Source organism: Canis aureus, chromosome 3, assembly GCF_053574225.1.
Source record: "Canis aureus isolate CA01 chromosome 3, VMU_Caureus_v.1.0, whole genome shotgun sequence".
NCBI classification, from domain to species: domain Eukaryota; kingdom Metazoa; phylum Chordata; class Mammalia; order Carnivora; family Canidae; genus Canis; species Canis aureus.
Window position 1 is genome coordinate 79,727,639 of NC_135613.1, and position 15,901 is coordinate 79,743,539.

The window sequence follows — 15,901 nt, forward strand, 5'->3', positions numbered from 1 at the left end:
CCCTCTCCGGAGGGATTTTCGGGCAGGTCCCGGCGCCAGGACCACAAAGGCACCTGCAGCCGGCCACGCCCCGGGCCCCGTTACCCAGCAGCCCCGCGAGCCCACTCGTTCCCGCCCAGTCTCCCGCGCCTTCACAGGCCCCGCCCCTTCAGCCGGCCACCAAGCGGAAGTGACGTCCATGCGGAGCCCGGAGTCCCGCCCCGCACGCTTTCCCAGCCCCGGGGCGGGGACTCAAGACCGGAAGGGGAGGCTACAAGGCCGCCCGGAAGGGCGGGGCGGGGCGGGACCGGGCGGCCCTCCCGAAAGTGGCGGTTTGCTGGAGGCGGTTACCGTAGTGTCCGGAATAGTTGGAGTCGGTGGCGCGCTTCCCCCCGTAGCGGGACACCGGTTATTTGGGCCCTGCCTCAGACTCCGGTTCCCGGCCCCGTTCCCTCGGGCTGCTGCGGCCCGTCCTCCCTCTCCGGGCGGGGCCACCCGTGGGCCGCTCTAGGTTCTCTCCCCTCCGATCGCCGTTCCTTCCCGGAGGCAGGCTTTACACTCTCCCTCTTAATTTCTTCCTACTCCTCTTTCCCGTCCTTCCTTCCTTCCTTCTCCGGGATTGTTCTTCCACCGCCGCCTCTCGAAGGCTTCTCTGGCGCCTCCGCTGCAGGCTTGGGGCGGGGTGGAGCTTTCCACGCCGTCCTCGGAGGGTTTTAAGCGTTAACTTTCTGCTTGCCCAGGAGTCGCAGATGCCGGGAAGTATGGCCCCCCTCCAGAAGCCTCGCCACTCCACGAGGATGCCCCTGGCCCTAAACCCCCTGAAGAGCAAGGACGTGCTGGCGGTGCTGGCCGAGAGGAACCAGGCTGTAATGCCGGTTGGGGCCTGGGTGGAAGCGGCCTCGCCAGATAGTTCGGAAGTCCCCGCGTATGTGAGTGTCAGTTCGATGCAGGTGTAGTGGGGCCTCCCCCCCGACCCCCCCCCCCCATATTAGCCCTCTCTAATCGGTGCTTAGATAAACATGAACAGTCCTTTCCCTTCTGTTGTAAAATGAGTATGTTCCTGAATCAGGATTGCAGAACGCACAGGTGTCTGCCAAAACTGTCTAATTCACAAGGTCTAGACTGCTTGCTAGGCACAAGACGGAGGCACTGGCTGTATCTTGCAGACGCCCTCCAAGGTAGTAGGGATCACAGTTGCCACAGTTGCCACACTTAGTGTGTGTAAGTAACATTAATGGGTTCCTTTTTTTTTTTACATTAGTTGATTCTTAAAGTTACAGTAAGTGTGTAGAATCAATAAGACTCAGACGCAGTAAGAGAGTAAGGGAAGAAATATTAATTCTGACTGGGGTTATTCTGAGAAAGTTTTGTTTTTTGTTTTTTTAAAGATATTATTTGTTTATTCATGAGAGACAGAGAGAGAGAGGCAGAGACACAGGCAGAGGGAGAAGCAGGCTCCCTGCAAGGTCCCCGATGTGGGACTCGATCCCAGGACCCCAGGATCACGACCTGAGCCAAAGGCAGACCCTCAACCACTGAGCCGCGGAGGCGCCCAGAGAACGTTTAACTATAAGGTCCAAAAGAAAAGGGACCTTTATTTTTTGTTCATTCCTATCCTGTCGTATAGTAAGTCTTTAAGGAAACACTCGTTGAATGAATGAATGAGTGAATAGATGTAGAATAGATGTAGAAATACAGTCTATGATAGTCCTTAAAAATGGAAATGTTATAAGTACAGACGGTAGGGAAGAGCATTTCAGATGAAGGGAAACTTCTGCAAAGTTTACCTGTGTGCCTGTTTACCTAGTAACTCCCATATGTCACCATTAACACAGGAGGACAATTTTGTAAAGAAGATTGTTGATAGTCTTTCACTATACTGTGCCCCTTAGCTCTTTGTTGGAATTTTGTTGTGGCATTTACCATGTTATATTCATAGTAAGTTGTTTACATATCTGCCTTTCCTGATGGAGTGTGAGCTTCCAGAGCACAAGGAAAAAATCTTATTTATTAACCTGCCCCCAACTTCATTTTAGTGTCTAATAAGTGGAATGCGCAAATTGTGTGATTGTCTTCAGGATGTGTAGACAAAATATTGAACATAAGATGAAAAATATGAGTGGTCCTTGATCTCAGAGAAGAAATGAGACCTGTTTAAAGTAAATCTTAAGTAGCAAAGCAATGTCATATGTCCATTTTATTTTTTTGTATACACACACACATTCATTTATTCCTCTTCTGCCTATTTCCAAAAAAGGGTATTGTCTAAGTAGTATATGATTAAGTGCTATGACTATGATACTTAAAGAAGAAAGATAGGACTTTGGGTTGATGTGATACAGGCAAGTTAATGAAGAATTTAGATGGTCAGAGAAGGAGGATGATTCTCCCAATTAAGGAGAATGGGGAGAGTGGGAAGTGAGCAAAATGTTTTCTGGATTCTAAGGGTAGATTAGATGAATTGGAGTGGGAAGCTTCATAGGGATATGGTGGTTGATAGGATTGTAAAAAAATAGGAGCAATAGGAACCACAGGAAATTTTGGATAAGGGATTGATCTCATTGTTTAATATTTGCAGATGAATTTAATGATAAAACAGTGTTCTGATTAGGTTAGTTGCTTCAATTCCTTTTTTTTTTGTTTTGTTTTTTGTTTTTTGTTTTGTTTGTTTTGTTTTGTTTTGTTTTGTTTTGAGGTAAGGGATAGATTGGCTCATGGGAGACAAATTAGGATGTAATTATAACAATTTAGCCATGAAGTATGTATGGCATTGAGACTTATTTAATGGTAAAGAATAAAGAGGGAAAGCCCTAAAAAAGGGAGGTTGAAGTAGGAATGAAGAGGAGTAAAGGTAAGAAATAAGCCAGAAGAATTGATAAGATTTGGTACAAAGATATTTTGATGTTTAAGTTAGTGACACTTCTTTTTCATTGCTCAAATTATGACACCTTGATCATGTAGTAGCAAAATGCCTAAAAACCACCAAAATTTTCTTTTTCTATGTTAGACAATTGAATCTCATGTTCCCAAATATTAACTCAAAATATTAGTCTTGGAAAAAAATATAAACATGTCTCTTTTCCCTCATTTAAAAAATTCTGATCAGTACCAGTCAAAGGCAGTTTGATCAAGCATCTCATAGAACTCTACTGATTTAGCACATACTGTCTTGGGAATCAACCCTTATTAACAGATGCAGCTCTTGTCAGCTCAGAATAAATGCTGAATAGTTACTTCTAGAGCATGGTAGACCTAATATGGTTATTCTAAAGGGAAACTCCTAATCATTTTGTCCCGTTTCAGAGCCATCAAGATTCCTAAAAGTACTATAGTTTCAGACCTCCCCTTCCATTAAGTAAATTAGCATCAAAAGACACTGCAGTTCTATCAGCATTTTATGGCTATTGCATTATTTTATATTTTATCTGTTTGTGTAACAAACCTGGATCCTAGTGGCATAAAGCAAAAGATACTGTGTGTCAGGATTTCAAGCAGTTGTCTGCAACATTGCATCTGAAGCCTCACTTGGGACAGCTAAAATAGTTGGAGATGTCTGGGACAAGCTTACTGGGTTCTGGCTGTTTGTTGGTTTTCTTGGTTCTTCTTCATTTGGCATCTACTGGGCTGTAATGTCCAAGATGGCTTTCTTATTCACATACCTGGCACTTGGGCTAGGATGACTAGAATGGCTAGGGGCTTGCTGGATGCTTTCTTTTTCCACACGATCTCTCTACTTGGCTAGCTTGGGCTTCCTCTCAGCATGGTGTCTAAGGGTAGAATTCTTACATGGTGGCTGGTTTCCCCAAGGGTGAGCCCTCTAAGGCGGTGGAAGTGGAAGTTGCTTTATGACCTTGCTGGAGAAGTCATGGAGCCAATTCTTCCTCATTCTGTTGGCTATTCAGAGCCCGACTACAGTCAGTATGGGAGATTACTTCACAAGAGCATAAATACTGGGAGGTTTGGTTCACTGTGGGGAGAAGGGGAGATCATCTTTGGAGACTACTGCAAAATCTAAGTATCAGTTCCATCATATGTGAATTAGGCAAAAATGTCCTTTGGTTGTTGTGAGAAACACTTCATCCTTTATTGTCCCCTTGGATAGTCCTTAGGATTCAAAAGGTCTATGAGGAGTTAGTTGTACAATTGAAACAGTATGTATTTTTGCTTAACTCAGTATTCCTCAAATTTATTTGACTCTGGGAATCTCCTAACATTCCAAACATGGGACAATGTTCTTGGGTTTTGGTGGCCTTATACAATGGTGTTTGCTAAGAAAAGTATGTTTCTAAAATGTGGTATACTCTTATCTTTGGTTTACAGTTGAGATTCACAGTTAAAATCAGTCATATACTTCAGTAAGATGTTTGATAATCAAACAGCATGGGATTAAAAGAGGGAGCTGACAGATAATGAAAGTAAAAGAAGCAGGATGGCTTTAATTTTCTGGGACTTGAGTTACTTTCGGTCAGTTGTTCAGGCTTTACTACCTGTATCTTTCCTTTGGAATTATTTTACCTATAATTGTTCTTTGATATTTGTTTTATACACTCCTAGATATATACTTGTGTAAAATATGAGGTAGATTCCTTAGAAAATTTAATTTCTAAGGAAATTAAATAATTTAATTTAATTAGAAAATAATTTAATTTTAATTGGAATTTAAGTTCATTTGATTTTGAGAGTTAATGACTTGTGATATATTTGAGCACCTTCTAAACTAGAATTTGGAATCACTGTGTCAGAAGAAGGACTCAATAGGAGTATGATTTATTTAATTTGAAGATTCTTTTTGAAAGAGAAACATAGTCAAGAGAAAAACAGTACAGTATAGGGCATACGTATTGGAGTCAGAAACTTCTAGCTCTATTACTTGCCAGCATTAGGATCTCGGGCTACTACTGAAGATGAATCTTTCTGAGCCCCAGTTTCCTCTTCTTTAATATAGGACAGAGAATGCTTTCTATTGGAGGTAGTTTCCAGGATTCAGTGATATAATGTAGTTAAAAGTGTTTGTCTTGTAACAGATCTTTAGTAATGGTAACTGCTTTTAATTATGATGTACATGGTTGTTATTCAGGGCACTCAGAGGAAGGGAGTAGTGATCAGGGACTCAAATGGGATAAAATTTCTGGATTGTTTTGACTATGTTTTGTGATTGAGCATTACATAAATATCGAGTACCTTTATATTCAAGGCTCTCTGTTATATACTGTAGAGGCAACAAAGGAGAATTAAATACATTTCCTGCCTTCAAAGTATACCTAATCTACTGGGGGAGTTAAGAAGTTTTGCTCTCAATTAACATTAATAAGAGTGAGAGATACTACAGCATGGGAGAGCTCAGAAGAAGAATGGATTGTGGAAGGTCCTAGGTGGTTGGGTATTAGATGATCTTAAAGAGTGAAAAGGCCTTTACCTTACTAGATGGAGATGACAGGAAGGGCATGCTAGGTTAAAAATGGAGCATAAATCTGAGCGCAAAGCTATTTTACAATAGGACATATTTAGTGAGTGATGAACAATCTACTGGATTTGGACTATTTTACTCATTTTAGAAAATGTGTGATATAAGATAGGTTTGAATTGGTTCATTAAGAATTAATGAAGACAACTTTAGTTGTCAGTTCAATGAAAAATTAAGATTTGATTTGAGTGCCCCAATGGGCAAAAACTGCTGACATTTACATTTATTTTCTATCTTTCATCTTTTAAGACTTCAGCATATATAATTGAAGAAGAACTAAAGGAGCAGCTAAGAAAAAAACAAGAAGCTCTGAAGCATTTTCAGAGACAAGTCAAACAGCGAGTAAATCAGCAAATCAGGCTGAGAAAAAAGCAACAGCTTCAGAGATCTTATGAAGCAGTAAGTTCAAAAGTGAACCTGAGTAACGATCGAATGGAAACTGTGTGTTATGAGATAAGCTATTAGGCAGTAACAGAATCACTTTCTTTGGATTCTATGCTTTGTATAATTGTTAGGGAGGGCAGTAGATTTGTATGTAGAGAAACTTGTGTTTCTGTGTTATTCTGACTCACAATTTTTTTTTTTTTTTTTGCTTTCACCAAATAGTTAAAAACAATGTCAGAATTTTGGATTGGGTTTGAATTTTGGCTTTGCTGCGTGGATTGTAGTTTCTTCATCTATAAAATGAGGCCATGATAGTTGTCTCATAGCATTATGAGAATTAGATATGTAAGTTATTAGCAAATAGTAAGTACCTGGCAAATGGTAGTTTCTTTGCTTGCTGAAGCTTTCTTCTTTCTACCCTGACTCTGATTTAAAATCTTTGGGGCTGCTTATGGGCGTTATTTGATTGTGCTGGCTTGGAGTAGAATCTCACTAGAAGAATCTCATTCTTCCTTTGTGTAGGCAGAAAAAGAAAGCTCTATAGCCATGCAGTCTTCAGATCCAGCACATTTAACTCCTAAAAAAACAAGTGTTTTTTCAAACAACTTGAATGCTGCTATTGGAAGTGCTAGGTTACCTCCTTCTCAGATGCTTGGAGATGGAATAGATGATAGAGAGAATCAGAATGAATTATTCCAACAACAAGCCCAGGCGGTAAGTATATACTCATTTTATGTCTATGATTTTTTTACTTATATCTAAGGTATGAAGTAGCGATTAGGAGGTATCACATTCAATTTCACTTTTAATTACCTTTGTAAAGTGGTGAATAGTGAAATGATGTTTATTTTTTTATAGATATTTTTAATTTATTTATTTTTGGTAAGACAGTTTAGAATCATCTAAAGGAAGGTGCCAAAATGTTGGAGTCAAACCTTATGAGAAAGAGCTTTAGGTCAAGATCAAAGATTCCCCCCCCCCCCAATTATACTGTAATTTTGTTATGGGTAAATTATTCTGCTTGTAGCATATGGACAGAACTGATTTCTAACCTCTGTTGCAGAAAAGTACAGTACATAGGGCATATCATTCATCATTTTTTTTTCATTCATCATTTTTGTCTCATTTTTGTCTTTCCTGTCTTTTAATCTGATTATCATAATAAATCTATAGGTCAAGTAATAATAAATCCTCAACATAATCAGAATTTTTTTAAAAAGTAACCTATCTAGAAATTGATTTTACATGTTACTTATTAATTTATCAAACATTTATTTTTTTGTTTTAGAGAAAGAGCTGGGAGGAGGACAAAGGGAAAGAGGGAGAGAGAATCTCAAGCAGACTCTGTGCTGAGCTTGGAGCCTGGTGCAGAGCTGATGTGGAGCTTGATCTCATGACCCTGAGATTGTAACCTGAGCTGAAACTAAGAGTTGGACACTTAACTGTTTGAACCACCCAGATGCTCCTTACATATCTGTTATTTAAAAATTTGCATAAATGATGAATTTTTGAAAACTACATCTGAAACTAATGTACTATATGTTGGCAAATTGAATTTAAATATAAATAAATAAATAGATGGATGGATGAATGAATGAAATTAACTACCATGAGTAGGTTTATCCACTCAAATCATTTGGCATCATACATTCAATTCTCCTTAGTGTACATGAGCTTTTTTGTCCAGTTGATACCATATTCTTCAACTCTGCTCTGGGAATTATACTTCCTCTTATTTAAAATGTATTTCTAGGAATAGTGAGAGAAGAGCAAAAATGTAGAAGTAGTGGTAGTGCCCGGGTGGCTCAATTGATTGAGAGTCTAATTTTTGGTTTTGGCTCAAGTCATGATCTCACTGATCGTGGGATCACACCCTGTGTGGAGCTCTGTGCTCTGGGGAATCTGCTTGAAGATTCTCTCCCTCTATCCCTTCCCCTGCTTTGGCTTACTCTCTCTCTCTCTAAAATAAATAAATCTTTAAAGAAAAAAAAAAAACGATTATGTGAAAATAAAAGCTTTGCAACTGCTTACATGATCAGTCATAAGTATGAAGCAAATCTAATTGTGTTGTTAGTATCAATAGGGAAAGCTTTATACAAGCACGTGTTATATTGAGATACTTAAAACAACTTTTTTCCCTTTGCCCCAAACTATGACTCTATGACTTTTTCCTGCCATTGCTTGGTTTGTAGTAATCATTTTATAAATCATTTTTATTTTCCTTTTTAAGATTATGAACAATTTCTTGAGCAAGTATTTATTGAGCTAGATACTGCATAAAGTATAAGGGATAGAACATTGATGAAGACAGACACAGCTGTTGCCTTCATGGTGCTTCTAGCTGTAACCTCACTGTAGTGTGGATTTTACTTCCATCTGTACAGTACATGAATAGAATACATCAGTTCACAGATCTTTGAATATCCTGTGTTTGTTAAACATTATACAGATACCAGTGAAATGTGAAATAGGACCCTTTATGGGTTTATATTTCCAAGTAGAGATATAAAGCTAACAGATCCCAAACTATTAGATATTAATATAGAGACATTTGCTCTATTTGATTGTAAAGTTGTGCTATTGGATTTCAAAAATTTTTAAATCCAAGGAAACGATCGTGGGAGAGTTCCTGGAAGATGTGGAATTGATCTGTATATTTTGAAATGATAAGGTAAATTGACTGGTTATATTCAAAAGAATTTTGAGATGGGGGAACAGAGTATATGTAATGAGCTTGGTATATTTGGGAATAAGTGATGGAACCATTCTAATTGATAGTTTACAGAGGAGAGCATAATAGAAAATGAGGTTAGATAGGTAGAAGGAAATCAAGTTATGAAAAGCCTGAAATGTCACAAAATTTTTAAAAAGTTTTTTTAAGGATTTTATTTATTCCTGAGAGATACAGAGAGAGAGGCAGAGATATAGGCAGAGGGAGAAGCAGGCTCCTTGCAGGGAGCCTGATGCAGGATTCGATCCCAGACTGGGATCACTCCCTGAGCCAGAGGCTGACAGATGCTCAACTGCTGAACCACCTAGGCTTCCCTAAAAAGTTTTTATACCCTGCTTTTTTTTCTTTAAAAGATGAATTAGATGAGCAACCTGGGTCGCTCAGCGGTTTAGCGCCACCTTCCGCCCAGGGCATGATCCTGGAGTCCCGGGATCAAGTCCCACATCGGACTCCCTGCATGGAGCCTGCTTCTCCCTCTGCCTGTGTCTCTGCCTCTCTCTCTCTGTGTCTCTCATGAATAAATAAATAAAATCTTAAGAAATGAAAGAAAGAAAGAAAGAAAGAAAGAAAGAAAGAAAGAAAGAAAGAAAGAAAGAAAGAAAGAAAGAAAGAAAGAGAAAGAAAGAAAGAAAGAAAGAAAGAAAGAAAGAAAGAAAGAAAGAAAGAAAGAGAAAGAAAGAGGGAAGGAAGGAAGGAAGAAAGAAAAAGAAAGAAGAAAAGAAAGAAAGAAAGAAAGAAAGAAAGAAAGAGAAAGAAAAAAAGAAAGAAAGTACTGAAGAATGTTCAGTGAACTAAACTACTTTTAAGCCTATAAACTTTTGCCCATACAACATCATGACAATAGATGCTTTTTAATTTTGCAATTTCTGTTGCAGTTTTTATCCACTAGATGTCACTAAGAACTAGACAGTGAGATATTGTTCAAGCACTAACTCCCTTGGTTTATCTAGAAGTGGTTGAGTCAATGATGAATGCAATTCACTTTCTGAATGTTCGTGGACTTTTCAATTTTCTTGTATTGCAGAGTGATAGAAACATAGAATCCTGGTGTTGGAGGGTTTTAAATGTTCATCTGATATATTGAAATACTTAAGGATGAAATGACTTGACATCTGGCATATACTTCAAAATAACATAAGGGTGAGGTGAAGTAGGGCATTATAGATAAAACAAGATTGCCCAGGAATTGATAATGTTAAAACTGGTTCATATATATATATATTATATATGCTGGTTGATCCATGTGTGTATTATAGCTTCTACTTCTCTGTATGTGTGAAGTTTCCAATATGCTTGAATTTACTCACATTTTTAATTAAATGTTGCAAAACCAAAGACATTGTCTAGTCTAACCTTTCTTTCTTTAAGGAGTTCTTTTTATAACTTCTCTTATATAAATGGCCATCTAGTTTTCTGTTAGAACATTGCCACTGCTGAGCAACTGAATGCTTCTTAGACTATTTCATTTTTAGAACTCTTGAAATTACTATAAGTATTGTTTCAATGGGGGGATCCATGGGGGGATCCCTATCTCAGCGATTTAGCTCAGTGTGTGATCCTGGAGTCCCGGGATTGGGTCTCATGTCAGGCTCCTTGCATGGAGCTTGCTTCTCCCTCTGCCTATGTCTCTGCCTCTCTTTGTATATGTCTCATGAATAAATAAATAAAATCAGCTTTTTATTTGTTTCTCACTGAATCTTTTATTATCTTGTTTTTTACTTTTTTTCTCTCTATAATGCATGTTTTCCAGCTTTTTCAACCCTGGAAATAACAATTCATTTTGGCAGTTAAGAAAGGTTTAAGCAGTATGAAATAACCTGTTAAGTTTTCTGTAATCTATCATTGGCAAACTATTGTTTGAATTAGGCTCTTTGACTGCAAGAATTCCTTTTATTTTAAGAATATGTGTGGACCCCCAGTCCCCAGTCAGGTGGTCAGGACTACCACTCATGCAGCTCTTGGGGAACCAAAAACCAGCACTTAAAATAAAGCTGAATGACGGAGAAAAAAAAAAAAAAGAATATGTGTGGAATAATAAAGGCAGAATCAGAAACACACAAATCTAACCTCTTTTAAGGAGTCTGTGGCTGAATAGTTTTTCTGAATCTGAGGTAGCTCTGGTGATCACACAGCATAGGATCTTTGATCTTCACACTATTATTTAATCACTAACAGTTGATTCAGTTGTTCTCATAGGGTGACACACCTTCCCTTCTCTGATGATCCGAGACCTCCAGTGCTAAAGCTGGGCAGTTCTAGGCAAAGTGGGAGACTCAACTACTGAATCACCCAGGTGCCTCACAAAATCAGTTTCACTGAGCTGAAATCAAGGTGTCAGCAGGGCCCCTTCCACAAATTCTAGGAGAAAATTTGATCGTTGACTCTTTAGTTTTTGGTGTCTGTTGGCATTTCTTTGCTTTTGGCTATATCATACCAATCCCTGCTTCCATCTTTACATCACCTTCTCTTCTTCTGTATGCCAAATCTTCCTCTCTTTCTCTCTCATAAGGACAGTTGGGATGGCATTTAGGGCCAATGTGGATAATCTAAAATTATCTCAAGATAATATCTCTAAAGGCTTGATATCTGCAAAGGCCTTTTTTCCCTATAAAGTAGCATTTACAGTTTTCAGGGATTAGGACCTGGTCTTTGAGTGTATATTATTATTCAGCCTATTACAGTCCTCATGGCTGGTCTTTGAAAGGGTCTTTAGGTTGAGGTTTGATGAAGGGTTATGGTAATGATAGAGAAATTGAAAAACTATAATGTATATTTCAGCCGTTGGACCAGTTGAAATATTTTGTTTATGGGACTAAAATCAATCTGTGACTCTAATAGAGTTTTGGAGTTGATGGGAGAAGAAGATTATCCTTATTTCAGATCTGTTACAATGGGTATTTTGAATCCTTAGTCACATTTTGCAAGCAATAACATTTACCATACTTGGTAATGAGTAAGACCAGACATATGTGTGGCTCTGTATTTTCCATAACCTCAGCTGCACATGTATCTCTTTTTGCAATAAGATTATCTCTATCTGGACCCCTTTAGCCACTCTGCTAACCCAATTTAGAGGTCCTCCTTTTAGCAGAATAAAGAGTAATGTTTCAGGCTGATTTTTCTGCCTGGAGATGTAGACCTTTAGAAGCAAGAATGAAACAGAGGTGATACACTGTAAGTAAACTGCACTGGTAGTGAGAGTGTTTTTATCCCTAGCTCACTATTAGTAAAAATCAAGGTGTTTATTATTTATAGTTGTAAATCATGGTTATGATTTGCCTTCAAGGGAGAATTGGTATCATTAAACTTTTACTGGATGGGTTAGAACTGGTCCTGGTTTTGCCATAATTTTACTGAATAGTATAGTAGGGATATGCTTTTCTTCCACATGATATAGAGCTCAGCCTAAAAAAAAAAAAATCATACTTTGTTCATTTCTGTATTTTCTTTAAGGGAACATTTCGTGCAGATTTGTGAAAAATAGGTAGGCTATGATTCTCTGAAAAAATCAAAATAGGTGCTTACTAAAATTACTAGATAGAAGGAATGAACACAAAGTCAATGTATTTAATATTAATACTTATTATCAGCTGTTACTTGGAGTACTTGAAACAAATGGGTTGAGATGTTTGAATTTGTGTTCTGAATTAACTTAGAAAGGCTTTCTGGAAGAAGGGGGATTTGAAAAAAGACTTAAGAGCTACAGTCTTCCAGTTAGGGGTGAAGAAGGGATTCTTGTAAATAGGAAAAAAGAATTTAGAGGGACTGGGAATGGAGTCTTCTGGCAAGGAGTGACCAAAGTGATTAGGCATGCAAGGACTAGTTGAAGAAATAACTCCTTATTGAGAGCATGAATGGAAGGTAAGGAATGTATCTGCTCAATCATTTCTAAGTTTATTAATTCAGACTTTTTATCCTGATAAAGGTTCTGATATTTTTGTGTATACTCTTAATACAAAGTGTATGTTGTTAAAAAAATTTTTGAATAACAGAACTTAAATCAAGTTATGAAATACAGTATTTTAGAGTAATGAAAATCATGTTGTAAAAATACTATCAGCAGACAAAGTCTCCTTTGCAGATAATCCTCTTGTCTTAGGTCTGGCTTTTTTTAATAATAGGGGCCTGTTTTCCTGTTGGAACACTTGGTGAATTTGGTATTAAAACTTTAGCCTGTTTTTGTTTGCTCTTTCTTCCCTTTGCCTGGCAGCTTAGTCAAACCATGAAACAGGCCCGTCACCGGCTGGCATCCTTTAAGACTGTGAATAAAAAAAATGCATCAATGTTCCCAGATGGTAGAAGGAAAACCTTTCCCCCTCAAGAGGTAAATTCATTTCTAATAAATTGTTTTAAAAAGTACAGATAAAGATTTATTTATATCTCGACAGTATTGAGAACTGTAAAAATTGTTGGAAATAACCTGAAATATCCAAATAGTAGGGAATGGTTAAAAAATTACAGTGTATCAATGTATACCCATTTTAAAAATTATCATGCTTCAGAGAATATATGAAAACAAGGGAAAGTGTGGTACAAAGTTAAGTGAAAAAAGTAGGATACAAGATTATATACAATATATTCTCAATTGAAAAAACTTTATTCGGCCAATATTTATGGAATGTCTATAGTTGCCAGGCATTGTTCTAGAAGCAGGACTTTTAGAATGGAGAAAAGATAGACAAAGATCGCTCAAGGAGCTTCTGTGCTAGTAGGGAAGCAAATAATAAGCAAATAAATGTAGAATATAATTTCAAATGATAAATGCTATAAAAAAAATAAAGCTAAATAAAGAGATAGGGACTGATGCTATGTGCAGAGATGAAAGCCTGGAAAGAAATGGACCCAGAAGTTAATACTGATTATTTCTTGTTAGCACTAATTCAAAATACAAGGTTAGAATGAATAATTGGAACCTAAATGTGGAACTAGACTTAAAAGGATATTTAAGGGTATACTTGTAAAATGCCATTGTTCTGTGCCTGTTTATTTCAGTGTTCACAAATTTGGATGCTAAAAACAAACTCCTGTATTTTCTTTTTTTTTTTTTTTTTTAAGGATTTTATTTATTTGAGAGAGAAAGAGCACAAGCATAGTGTGGGGGGTGAGGGGGAGGGAGAGGCAGAAGGAGAGGGAGAAGCACAGAGTAGGGAGCCAATATGGGGCTCAGTCCCAGGATCCTGATATCATGACTCAAGCCGAAGGCAGATGGCAGACACCTAACTGCCTGAGCTACCCAGGCACCCCCAAACTCATGTATTTTCCCGTGGTTACTCATTTTGGCATTAATTTCAAGTTTTGATAACATCTAGTAAAATGGACCATTTCATCCTTTTTGCTCTTTTTTTTTTTTTTTTTGGCCATTATCACCTCTGTCTCTTATTTACTTCTTTCTTAGTTTTGCTTCCTAAATATGTATATATATAGTTATATATATACATACATATGTAACTATATATATAGTTTTTTCCTTACGTGTCTCAACAGAACCATCAAAAACATTTGTCTCTTATATGTTTGCAGTTTGTAGAATACTAACCTATAATGCTTCCCTCTTCAGTGATAATTAAGACATTTATAGTTAAATATAAAAAACAAGCGGGCATGGGTGTATATTACATATGGCATTTCATCCTAGATGCATTTAGTATGGTTACCTTTTTCTAGCATTGCCTTGTTATGATTCTCAAGATAGAGTTTCTTTTGTACCTAAATTCTTCTAAATGGCTTAGTTTTTTTTTTTTTTTTTACAATTTTCATACCTGTGGTTTTGGCAACTACATTTTGTGCCATTGGACTGACTCCAGAGTATGGTTAGATGAAGTGATTGGACACATTCTAGTAAACCAGAAAAAAAAGGGTTATCAGATCCTAGACACTCCTATTTTATATTGTGTGGAACATTTTCAAACCTTTCAGTTGATGTTTTTCCAGAAAAAGTACTGTTTACAGGTCTGACTGAAATAATCATTCAGTAGAAGGGAAAAGGATTAAGTCTAAGATAACATCCTGTTTAAACCAGTTTTGTATGACAAAGATGCCATTTAAATGTAGTTCATTATGATGATGGTGATGATCAATTCAGACTCACTGCAGCTTCCAAAGAATGCATGTGTATTTTTCAGCTAACACATTGGAAACAAATCTATTCCATAGAAATGAGAATGATCTTATTTCTTATATCATGTATGTGGTCTTTCCCTTAAATCTGAATAGTTTTCTAGCCCCTCAGTTGTGTGAAGTGGAAATCTGCCAGTCAGAAAGGACACAATCAATAACCTGGTTGAACTCTGGTTTCATTTCCTTGTTAGACTTATTTTTACTGACCTTAGAATCTGTCTGGTTGTTATTGTTATTCCAGATTTAGAGATACAAATAGAAGATACAGTTGCTTGCATACTGTTAGGTCACCAAGACAAAATCATAAGCCTCCTAAAATTGTCATTGGTGGGGATAGGCATAAATTGTCATTTATAAAGTTAATATATTCTCTTACCAGTCTATTTTACTCCATGTTTGATGTGTGAGTGATTTGTTTGTAAATCTGAAGTAGACCTCACTATTTGTTTTTCTTTATTCTTTATTCAACCACTATAATCTGCTAAAATCATTCCAGATCTTCCTAAAAACTCAACTTAGTATCATGAGCATATTACTTTCTCTAGACCATTTATATTTGTATTAATTTTTTTTCCAGAAAGCACTTTGTAGTAAACCATCACCCCTCAAAATAAATATAGGAACAAGAGGACAGTTGACCTTTAGGTCCATCAAGATCTTTGGTCTTTTAACTACTTTGTATTACCAGAAATTTGTAGAAAATCAGGAAAGGAAATGTAAAGAATAGAGGGGAAAGATAATGGCTTGTTAGAGCCATCTACAGCTAATTAAGTTTGGGTTTAAGGGTTAAGATTGTTTTTTTTTTATGATTTTATTTATTTAAGAGAGAGAACATGTGCAAGAGAGCGAGATCAGGAGCAGGGACAGAGAGGGAGAAGCAGACTCCTCACTGTGCAGGGAGCCCCAATGCAGGGCTCAATCCCAGGACCCAGGGATCATGACTTGAGCTGGAGGCAGATGCTTAACTGACTGAGCCACCCAGGCACCGCTAAGGGTTAAGATTCTAATGTCCAGTATTGGTTTTTTTCTAAGTTTTGAGATATAATTTATATATCACACAATTCATTCATTTAAAGTAATACATTTCAGTGATTTTTTTGGTATATTCACAGGTTTATACAACTGTCCACATAATCTAATTTAGAACAATTTCTTCACCTCTAAAAGAAACCCTATCCCCATTAGCTATCACTTCCCATATCCTCCTTTCCCTACTCCTAGTCCTA

The 15,901-nt window shown here is 37.4% G+C and overlaps 1 protein-coding gene across 16 annotated transcripts in view; it reads left to right on the forward strand.

Annotated features, from left to right (window-relative positions):
* Positions 1-272: 272 nt before the first annotated feature.
* Positions 273-15,901, forward strand: part of CCDC15 (coiled-coil domain containing 15) — an 81,713-nt gene continuing 66,084 nt past the window's right edge. For 4 of the 16 annotated variants that reach the window (XR_013377069.1, XR_013377070.1, XM_077894023.1 and 1 more), the window contains exons 1-5: positions 284-352; positions 720-908; positions 5,693-5,842; positions 6,350-6,541; positions 12,769-12,882. Coding sequence is in view for 13 of the 16 variants with exons in the window: in XM_077894023.1 (XP_077750149.1) it covers positions 729-908; positions 5,693-5,842; positions 6,350-6,541; positions 12,769-12,882 (636 nt within the window). In the remaining 3 variants the exon portion in view is untranslated. Of the gene's footprint in view, positions 491-719; positions 909-4,802; positions 4,949-5,692; positions 5,843-6,349; positions 6,542-12,768; positions 12,883-15,901 lie in introns of those variants that run through there. The other 12 variants (XM_077894015.1, XM_077894022.1, XM_077894014.1 and 9 more) reach the window with 10 other exon arrangements.